This window comes from Streptopelia decaocto (assembly GCF_964273445.1).
Source record: "Streptopelia decaocto genome assembly, chromosome: 13".
In the NCBI taxonomy this organism is placed as follows: Eukaryota; Metazoa; Chordata; class Aves; order Columbiformes; family Columbidae; genus Streptopelia; species Streptopelia decaocto.
The window spans coordinates 9,120,509-9,131,855 of NC_138668.1; the positions used below are offsets into that span (position 1 = coordinate 9,120,509).

General features: G+C 46.3%; 1 protein-coding gene across 1 annotated transcript in view; it reads right to left on the bottom strand.

Moving 5' to 3' along the window:
• The window catches only part of PIGQ (phosphatidylinositol glycan anchor biosynthesis class Q), a 35,564-nt gene extending 24,558 nt beyond the window's left edge, over nucleotides 1-11,006 (bottom strand). Inside the window, exons 1-4 of the mRNA XM_082064892.1 lie at nucleotides 10,742-11,006; nucleotides 6,202-6,890; nucleotides 1,703-1,834; nucleotides 356-476 (exon numbers count right to left, since the gene is read on the bottom strand). Of these exons, the coding sequence (XP_081921018.1) occupies nucleotides 356-476; nucleotides 1,703-1,834; nucleotides 6,202-6,863 (915 nt within the window). The 5' untranslated portion in view covers nucleotides 6,864-6,890; nucleotides 10,742-11,006. The remainder of the gene's footprint in view (nucleotides 1-355; nucleotides 477-1,702; nucleotides 1,835-6,201; nucleotides 6,891-10,741) is intronic.
• Between the last annotated feature and the right edge of the window lie 341 nt (nucleotides 11,007-11,347).

Consider the following 11,347-nt stretch of genomic DNA (forward strand, 5'->3'; position numbering starts at 1 on the left):
ACTTCCTGTCGACTCCAGAATAAAAGTGTTCTGGCTCAATAACCACTCAATCTGCAGCTGCAGAGCTCCGTCCGAGCCATAATTGTTACTTCAGGAGCTGGAGCAGCCCTCCGGTAAACATCTAATTACTATTCACTGCACACGCAAAGCAGAGCTGTGTTCCTTTCGAGCAGCCCCAGCAGGCTTGATTTGAAGATTTCACTACTCTTGAGGAGACCTAATTTGCATGATTTCAGACAGGACACTTTCTGAAATCCTTCTGTGTAAGGCATTGCTTCCTTACAACTAGCTCAGGCAACAAGAACTGGTCAGTACCCACAGCAGGTGAATGAGAAATGGCTTTGGCCAGACTTACATCAGCCACGGGGATGAGAGTGTCAGCGAGGTGACCAATTCGGTTCTTTCTGTACAGCCAGGACATCAGCAGTATCCCCAGAGCCACATCAATCAGCAGAGAGACAAAGATGTTGGCTTTCCTGCATGCAGAATGAGGAGAAACAGTGTTAGAGAAAAAGGACAGACAGTGTTTCATGTTTCAATGACAATTGTTGGCTTCACTTCCATTGCATCTTTAATGTCCCAGGGACACCAGGACAATTTATTGAAGAAGCACAGTGTAGAGATGTTTTGGCTTTCAGTGGTGTGCTGTTACTTCTGTGGCCAAACATGGAGCCACTCAGAGCCGGCCACACCACAGAACCTTTTTAGTAAGGGGAGAGAAGAGCGGGATTGAAGCTACAAAGAGGAATGTTAGACAAAGTGTGTGTGTGTGTGTGTGTGTGTATATATATATATATATATACACACTCAGGAGGGGATTTACCAATACTAAGGGCACCAGCACCTGCAGTATCCACATAGAGATCCAATGGCTTTCCAAGAGGTACACTTTAGCTGAACCACTAGTGAATGTAATATACAGTGCTTCTGGGTTCATAGACATACCCAGATGGGCTGCTGAACTACCCCTTCGCTGCTAGAGTTTCTGAATGAAATTCCATTATGTGAGTTATTCAGGAAATCATATTGAACAATCACAGTTACTTCTGGCCTTCAAATCTGCTAATCTATTTTAAATGTTCCCTGGGAGTCTATTACTGCAGGATCAGACAACCACATGGAACAAGGCTCACTGTGTAATGGCCATAGGGCATTCAGTATCTGTCTCAGATCTCTGTCTCTCCCTGTTCCACTCACTCTGCTGCATGTTTGCTTTTTCTGTTACACTGACTTTTGTTACTGTTGTTGGAGTCTCTGGTCTCCAGTTACTGCAAGAAAGATTCCCCAAAAGACTAGGTGAAAGAGGGAAGCATTTAGACCTTTCTGCTCTTATGGAAAGTGTCACTGAATACTGACTGCAGTTTTTGGTTAACAGCAGCATATGTGAAAGCAACGAGCTTGTGGGAGTAGTGATAGCAAAGCACTGCACACGTGGATGCAGTATAAGCTTTCTGTGGGCAATAGCGTGGTTGCCTTTTCCAGGCTGGGGATAAAGGCATATATCTGGCAAAAGGCATAATTAATATAAACAAAGCGCAGAGTAAAGATCTGCAAACTAGCAGGGAGTAGAACAAGTGAGGCAACATAATATGGTGCAGGGAGGACCCCATAGTGTTGTGTGGGCACAGGATCCATGGTTTGGGTTCCCCAAAGGAGACAGGGCTAGAGCAAAGACACACACAACTTGAAGTGTACTCCATACCTCATTAGTTGAGTCTGGTTTTGAGCCTTCTTGTTGCTGCTGACAACCTGGAGGTGCTGCAGGCGATGTCCCAGCTGCTCACAAATTGAGAGTTTGCTCCATAAGAAAGACAAAGGCCAAAACTTCAGCACCCTGCAGAAACACCATGGGAATGTCCCCTTTTGCTTTTGCCATACAGCAGGCTGTACAGCGTACAAACCCCATGCAAAACATGCAGGGTAAAGTTAAGGTTGTGTAACCAGGTACAGTGTCAACATATCAACATTAAAGAATATTAGATGTTAACTGCTCTCTTAAAGGTTAACAGAATTTAGGCAGCCTTTCCAGATCAAGACATCTAAAGGAGACAACCCAACCTCTCATTTCCATTCTCTAAAACCAAGTGTCTCATTCTTCCAAGGAAGCCAGAGCACAATCCTGATTCCACCCTGTGCTTTGGGATACATCCCTGGGATTGCACGTTGCTGTAAGTCTCCAGGAGATGAGTCAAGGCAGTTGTGTGTACAGTGCAACAACACAACATGGTGCAACTGCTTCACAAATCCCAACGTTACAAGTCACAAGTCTCTGTCTAGTGTGAGCTTGCTATAACAAACAGTTGTGCTCTCCCTGCAGTTTCTGTCCCTTTTCTCTCTTTTATTTTTCTTCACTTGATCCCTTTCTTCTTTTTTTCTTTATTACTTCCAAATTCCTTTCTCAAGGTCTTAATTTCTATCTTCTCTCCACCACCTTGCCAAGGTTGACCATCATTATATAGATAACGTGACATTTAGCATTTAATTAGGTTTCAAAGTTGACATCCACATTAGGCTTGTAGGAGTGGAAACATTCACGCGGTTCTATGACTCAGAAAAAAAGTACTAAATGATGCTCAATTATTTTGGGGAGTTACTTTTATTATCACACAATCTATAAAGAAAGGAAGGATGGTGATTTACATAGTCTAAAATGACACCAGTGGATGCAGGCCAGTCAAAGAATACACAGCAGTGGTATAGCAACACAAAGCACATTTGTTGTGAGAAATAAATTCTAATGTGGACATAATTTTGTTCACTTCTTTCCTGTACACAGTGGTTGTTTCACTGTTTTCATAGTGTTTCACTGTTTCTTACTAAAGGTCCAGGAATCTATGTCCACTTTTAGTCACCTCCTTCACCTACTCTCTCTTACTTCTTTGGCATCTTCCTCCAGTTTACATTCATTTCAAATGCTAAAATTATTCCTGGTATCCTGCTCCGCTTTTGAAATTGTACAGATGTTCAGATCACTAGTGAGTGCAGCCTGGAGATGTCCCTGCAACGTGGGTATGCATTCCCCGGGTTTCATCCGGAGGACTTCAGCCTGTTGGCCAGCAGCAGAGCACTTCCAGGACCAGCACAAAACACAAGATGGGCAGACTGGGGCTCTGGCTGCTATTTAGACACTTTACACAGATCACAAGGGTATGGCTCATTCAAAATCCTGTTAGGCTCACTGTGGTTGGTATCCCCTTCCTCTCCCCATCCTCCTGAGCCCTTTCAACCATACTTTGCACAACACTTGTCAGTTTAAAAAAACAGAGTGCTGAAGTCCCCCCTTCCCCCTCCCCATTCAAATTCCAGATACATTGGTTTTGAAATACATGCAGTGTGCTGTGAATCATTCTTAATTTAAGGGCTCTGAGTTACTCAGCTCTTCGTTACAGCCTCCCACCTTAGAGACAAATGAATGTGCTGTTCTTCAGCTGACTTGTCAGGAGGTGATATCTAAAGTGGCGGAGGAAAGAGCACAGTGCAGGGGAGGGAGATGTGGGGGGCGGCTGCACCGGCCACTGATCTCAAAGACCTGGGGTCGCAGATTCACTGAGGCACAAGCACAGATGAGTTTTCTCTTCCAATTATATCCTAGCTCAGTGGTTACAAATTCTGGTGTGGCAAACCTCTGCTAGAGCAGAGAATTGCACTTGAAATGCAAAGAAGGGGGAAGGAGAAATGCTCTACCTGCGTGGTTATGTACAGACCAATGAAGGTGAAAAATTACTGGTCAAACCAACAGCTGTCAGACCATCTCAGTTCAGGTAGAAGACAACGGCTCTGGGGCCCCGTGTGAAACACTCACTGGGCTGACAGTCTCCCCGTTCTCTCCCAGTGACGTGTGTCTCTTACCATTCATTGCTGCCCCACAACTCCCCGAGCCAGAGGCAGCCAAGCTTGAGGGTCAGCCACCAACCAGGCACCCCTGGTCTCCTGCACCAAAGGAAAGGACAGGCTGCTGCTCTCTTCTGCCTCAGGGATCTCTTGCACAAATTAGAATGATTTCCAAAGCAGCTTCATCCCCAGGAGCATCCCCCAACATGCACACCCAGGGGGTAAATGCATCTCCTTGATTGAACAGGATGGACCCAAAAGACACGTCAGGGCTCTGTGCTTGTCCATACTACAACTGACTCTCTTTTCTTTCCACTTACCATCAAGAGGACAACCTCTATTCCACTAATATAGTTTCTTCGGAAAGTAAATACATGCACGCAATTACTTAAAGAAAAATACAAACACACTGAAAAAAGCTCAATGTAATAGTTACAAGATGTGCTACGGACACTCTCATCCCTAAGAGTACCGAGGAAGAAAGCCAAAAATATTTATTGCGTGGTCTCCTACCCCTATGCATACTGACTATGCATTGCCATAAATGCTCCCACTTGTTTACCACACATTATATGGAATAATTTTCAGAAGTGCTGTGGAAAACCACACAAATGAAAAAACAGCAACCAAAAACTGATGCTGTGTCACCACATTATTTAAGCAGCAGATCTTTGGGGTATTTCCAAATACAAGGAGTTTTAACAATAAATTAACATAGCCTGCATGAATAAATCTTGATTTTCCAATCCAACTTTTTCCAAAAGCAAGAGTGGATTTTCCAGATATCAGATCAAAAGCAATCTTTCCAAATCAGGATCACACACAAATGTTAAAGCTCCATTAACGAGAACCCCCAGCTGTCATTTTGCTCCCTGTAGAAACTGCAGGAACAGTCCCTCCCTCCCTTCTGGATAAGGAATCAGAGGTCATGGTGTTTACAAACAGGCTTTTTTTAAAAGGAGAACACAGTTTATTGCCTCAATACTAAATCATCCTGTTGTCCTCAACAGCACACTAGAGACCTTCAGCGGCGATGGAAATTCTGCACACAAGTCACTCTGAAGAGAGAATTGCAATGGACACCCCTTAGCACAAGGTGGTGCTGAAGAAATGTCTTAATTTGAGATGCACAGGACTTGAGAGCACTCGGTGAGCTCAGACTGATGTTAGTGCTCACTTCCTGAGATTTCTATAGTTGCTACTCTGCTTCACCGGGGCAAATACACAATAGTGGCATATTCAAAAAAGCCCCAAGCCTCCCCAGCCTGAGAAGACATTGCTGATCTCTTTCTTTAGCTTTTCAAAGCTGACTATCCCTTAATGTCACAAAAACCTGGGAAGGAGAAGTCCTGTGACCAGAAGGAGCAAAAACCTGGTAGATCTTATTTCATGGGACATCGTGTCCCAGCACAGGGAGGAGGGGACTGGAAGGACACCCGCATGTAATATTCTTGAACCCTCCCTGCCTTGTGTGTGTTGGTACAAAGGAGGCTGTACCACCCACCATGTGGCAAATTGAACTAAATCACATTAAATTACTCAGAAGGTCAAGCAGGAGGTTTGTCATAAAGCCAAGTACTAATATCTCTTCTCCAAGACTGCTGTTTTAAAACACCTGTAAGATAAGTAAGTATCAGGCTGATACTACAGGTGAGGAAAACAAAGCAGAAAGTAACCTGTATCTACCTCCCAAGGTTAAGAACAAGTTAAGCCTGGGTTTTCCACACAGGAAGCCTCGCATTCTGCCCGCTGGTACGTACAGCTGCCTGCCAGCCTGGCTCCAAATGCCCTGACTGGGTCTGGGAAAAGCCAAAATCAAAATAGCTGCTGATAAGCTGGGTAGCAGGTCTCTGTGCCCAACTTGCCAGACTGAGCTTGAGCTCCCTCCTTGCAGCAGGTCTGCACTTCTGCAGCACACCTCTGTGTCCTGTGTCTGTCAGTCACATCAGGTCCGTCATTCTGATCATAACCTGCTGGATTGTGTCTGCTGGGGCTGAGGTGCACAAGAGGGGCTAGACAGCTCCCGGAACCTCCCGAGAAGGACTTCTCAGAAAAACTCCACAAGAGGCATATTCACCTGTCAGTTAGTGCCCTGCTCTGCAGTCCATACCTATTATGTCACTTGCTGTACCATATAAAGGCCCTTTCACACACTGGTGATCGCAGAATTCAGAAAAGATACCAAAGAGACATATAAAGTCCATGAAACTACAAGCAGTACCAGCAGATATGATGTGACTGCTACTCATGAAAGAAATGATTCTGTATCAATTGTACTTCTTACTGGGGTTGAGCAGAAACCCTGCAAATGTCTAAATATTAATTACTTTTCCATGCCAAATGTAGGCTGGCTGATGTCACATCACTTACCTGCTCCTGCAGATCCCAGAGATAAGTGAAAGCAGGAATGTCAGCAGCATGCAGGCAGGCACAGAAGCTTGCTTCATCAGCTCCACAATGATACTCGCTTCAACGCCATCCGACTGCCAGTGGGTCAGCTTGATGGGCCCATCATCGTATCTGTCTGTCATGAACAGTATCTTGCTCTTTGCAACTGTGTCAAAGATGGCAGAGAGCTTTGAAGCATCATCTGCCTTGGGGTCAGTGGCCAAAGGGGGATGTAGATGGGAAAGCATGACTTTGCGCTGGTCATAGTACACTAAGATGATTTCTTCTTCCTTAGGGTTGTTAGAGTGTTTCTGAAGGGTAGAACAGCTCCAGAATTTGCTGTCTCCTTCTTTGCTTATCTGAATCCAGGGCTCATGGGAGAATATTGTTCCAAGGTCCTCCAAGAACTCACTCAGACTCTTTTCTTTCTCCTGCTTGCTGTTGCTCCACGAGCCAAGCACAGAAACACTGACTTTAGTCACCCGTTCGACTTCGCTGAGATACTGCTTCACCTGGACAGGAATAAAAGGGAAATGGACCACAGCGAGGATAACAGCAGAATTCTGTTCTGAGATCCAGCGGCCGATCAAAATGCCACTTTCTGCTGAGGAGCAGCACGATGGAAAGAAGACTTTAAGTACCATGGCAGCAATCCTGACAGAACGGTATACCTGCCAAATAAACACAGAAATAAAACTTGAGAATGGCGATTACATGCAAGGAAAATTAGAGCTGACCAAAGTAACTGGTGAGGAGGCTCAGTCAAGTTTTAGAACACTAAGTCCAACCATTTGCCTTTGCACTGAAACTACATAACAACCTTAGTGACCAACAGGGATTTCAAACCAGAGAAATATTTAGGAGGTTCTTGACAAACTGCAGTCTTTGAAGTGAAGGGTATTGAGCCTGGACTTTCTCAGCAAAGCCCTTCTCCCAGTCCTGGGGCTGCATTTCATGACAACAGTCTGAGCAGCACAGCCTGTCTGAGCAGCCAAGATCAGGAATCCTCAGACCCTGGATCTGACGGTGGCACTTCCTAGAAAACGGACTATACCATGGCTCACCATGATGCCTCTGAGGAATATTTCCTCCTGTTACCGACAATCAAATATTGCTTTATGCTATAAAGCAAGATAGTTACAGAGCCCCATTTATCATCTCAGAACCCAGAGCTGTGGTCTGCAACAAACTCACTGAAAAACCTTGGTCACATCACTCATCTCCTCTCGTCACACTCCCCTCATCCGGGAGCAAAGACGATAATTTTGTCAAAGGGGAATATAGTGACTAAATGACTGAAGTTTAAGTAGCAGTGTTAATTCATTAGATACAAGATCCTAAAATAGGAGAAGCATCTCTGCTTTATCAGTGTTCTTCATCTACAATATTTTTCTCCGTGTCATTAAGTAAACATTTCAATGGCTTTGTAAGACTTGTACAAAAAGGAGCTCTGAGGCAGTTGACAATGTCTCTTTAAATAAGGCGGAGGTTTCTAACAGAAATATAATTGCAGTAAGGAGGGCGCTGGCGCAGAACAGTCGGCATCCAGCACCCGTTGTCCTTTCCCGTCCTTCAGCGCTTTGTTAGAGATGTGAGAACTCCACAGGCCCCCGAGGCTGGCTCCTGCGAGGGACCCAGTCAGTCGGAAAGAGGAACACAGAGTGTATTTATGACATGTAAAGAGGATGCGCAATGTGGAGGTCCCTGGTGGTTTTGGTTTTCTCTCTTTTTAATAGAGGACAATTATCTAGTAAATCTCAGCAGGTGGCAGTTTGCTACGGCATGGAGGAGGTGATGGGGAAGCAGCAAAGGCGAGTGATTGACCTCTTCCCAGCCCCACAGCCCTGTCAAGTCCAGCAGTGGGAGATGTCTGCTCACAGGTGAGCTGTCAGCCCCTCCAGGCAGCAAGGTGAAGTTTCCTTGGTGCACAGCTTGCTCCTCCAACGGGAAAAGCTCCGCGGCTGCTGCGTTTGCAAGGAGTAATGTATTTTTCCTGGGACTGAATTCTCCCTTTACTGCAAAACTGCAAAGCACGCCCCAAGACTTCCCCTCGAACAGACGTAAGGGTGCTCTCTGCCCCACAGACCCTCCAGCCCACTGCAGGATTTGGAAGCCACTGAGGGACTTGCAGCTCTCCCACCTGGACCAGAGGGATAACCTGCGAGACACAGAGTCTGTGAGACAGCAGGTTCTCAGAAGGCTCTCAAATAACACGGGTTTTTCCAAAGGGCTGCAAGGGTCCAGCAGAAAGGGAAGTGGAAAGATGCACCAAACGAAGGGCAGAAAAATGGCAGATGAGACACCCTGAGAAAGTAACAGGGCAGGACACCAGGTGTGGGAAAGACCAAAGGCTTGCAGTACAGTTGAAAAACTTCACCTTTCACCAGACAAAATTTAATTACTATTAGGCCCAAATGGACTGAAAAAAAAAGGCATCCAAGCTTACTTTTCACTTCTATTGAAATAGCTAAGACTTGAGATTTTTTTTTTTCTGAAGACCATGAAAGCAACAAAGAACACATATCCTATCTGAAAGAGTTGTTCCTGACACACATAGGAAACCTCATTGAAAATCAGCTAACAGACACAAATCATTAGACTGGCCCTTAAAAGAGTTTGAAATAAACTGCATCCCTTACATTTTGCTTTTGTTTTACAAAGACAGTGTAGTTTGTCCAAGGACGCTGGGCCAAAACGGTCTTCCCTGCACCACGTCTCCTATCTCCCAGCCTAACTCAGACTGTTAATGACACATTACCAGGTGGTAAGATGAGATTTACTTCAGGATTGAGCTTTAGGTTTGAAAAAAGGATGTTTTTTTTCCCCTCATAAGATCCACAGACATATTCCCAGGAAAAAATAAATAAATTATATCAATACAGGGGGTCTGAAAGGAAAAATAACAGATTGAACATGTCAAAAATGTACATACACGCATATGCTCAGGAATTATTTAAAATAATATAAATTTAGCTAGTGTGTTAACATTCTAGCCGTATCACAGTACCAAAACCTTATAAGTGAAGTTTACCAATAACTGAATACTATAAAAACTGAAACTGAGCTCAATATTTTAAAGAACCTCCCCCAAAAGAAGAAAATAATACCTTAATGGGTTTTTCAGTATTTCTGTTTTAATTACCAAAACTACCACCAGTAATATTGGACAGATAACTTTTTAAAGTTGAATTTGCATGCTTCTTTTTCCTCCAGAGATGTCACAGTTGCTTGAGTGCATTGTTACAAGAGATTTTGGTGTCCCTGCCCAGCTCTCTTTCTTACAGGTTTGTCCATACAGTGGACATCTCAGAGAATTATCAACTTACTCTTAATTCAAACACTTGTTTTTCAATGAGTTTTTTTTTTTTTTTAAATAGCTATAGTCACCTAGGAAAACTTCTCATGGAGGAGAAACACTTTTCATCCTTCTCTGTTTTGTGAGTTTTCCCTAATACCTTCTCCAACTTTTAAATTAGTTTTATTCAGCTAACTACATTGGCTGTAGCTCAGGTCAAATAATGCCCAAGTACACCATCTGTAGATATGGCAGAGAAGACCCAGATACAGTTTTCAGGCTGTAGGAAGTATCTCAATAGCTGAAAAGCAGTCAAACAACTATTCACATGTTAATTGTAGTAACCAGGGAGCTCGGGCAGCAGGGCTTGTATTCCCAAATCCACGACTGGTAATGCAACCCACCTCATCCATTGCAATAGGCTGTCTGAAATCTAAAGTTGACATTTTAAATGTCAGCACAGTCAATTGTTTCACTGCTGCTAATTTTAACAGAAAGATATTTGTATATGTATATATGCTTAGTCCCTGCTCAGGAAGTGCCTAAAGTCTTCCAGATCTGCTCATTTCTGCTGGAAACCCCCAGCTTTTCCCCGAGATCCCACAGATCATCAACGCAACAATCTTGGGTGCAGGAAAACCAACAACAGACACCATCTAAAACGTATCAACGCAACCAACAAATGAAGAAAGGACTCCAGGCCTGGTTCATTTCAGAATTTTAGACACAAAAGCAACATTGAACAGCGGGATGTGGCCCTGGTCTCACAACACAAACTGCCCCATCACCAGTCATGCCAGAGGCCCTGGCCCCTTGGCAAACCCACGGCTGAGCATGCCCAGGTCTTTCCATGGGGTTTATTACATCTCCTGTTCCAGGAGATACAGAAAGCACCGACAAGCTGCCCACGGCCGCCCCGCTGAGCAGGAGCGGGGCTCTGTCCCTGCAAAACCCACCGACTTCTTGCTCATCCACTTTTTATTCCAGTTTTAAAATGAGATCTCAGGGCACGGGCGGGCTGACACACCGCAGCAATGAAACGCCTCCTCCTCCGCACCTCTCGTTCACTCTAAGGCGGATTTAATCACCAGCCTCTGGCCCTACGGCTGCCCCTACACCACCTACGGGACCCCGCGCCGCCCCCAGCGCAGGCTGTCCCGGGCCGGTGAGGGTAACGCCGCCAGCCAGGCCACCCCCCGCCGCCCCGGCCCTGCCCGCACCGCCTACCGCCCGCTCCGCCACGCCGGCCGCTTCCGGGGGCCGGTTGCTCGGAGACGCCGCCGGTGCCGGGCTGTGCACCGCGGCGGGCCCGGCCGGCGCCGGAAACCGCGCTCCCGCGTTCCGCCCGCGCTGCGGGGTGCCCCGGTGCCCGGCGCTCTTCCCGGTTCCCCCTTCCCCTGGTTTTTGAGGCCGGCCCGCCCAGCAGGCTGCAGAGGGCCCGGAGCCGCCGCGGCGGAGCTCAGCCTCGGCTTACCCGGCAGCGCTGCTCGCCGGAGACTCGCCGGAGACTCGCCCAACGCCGAGCGCTGGGCGGTGGGGCTGCCGGCTGGGTTGGCCGATAAGGAGCCTCAGACGTGCAGTCACCCGGGCCTGGGGCAGGGCTGGGCATTCGCCTTCCCCCACGGGACCCTGTTGTCCCCCATCCCCAATGGTCAGGGACTTGCCTTGCCAGCGAGCTCGGGAGGACACTGGGCAACTTGAGGGGGTAGGAGCGGGTGTGGAGGGATGGGCGAGAGTCAAAGTTTGTTTTTTTTCTGATGGGTGCCACAGAATTGGAAATGAGGTGGGGAAGACTGGTTTTCTGGGAGCTCACATGAAGGCAGGGGATGGAAC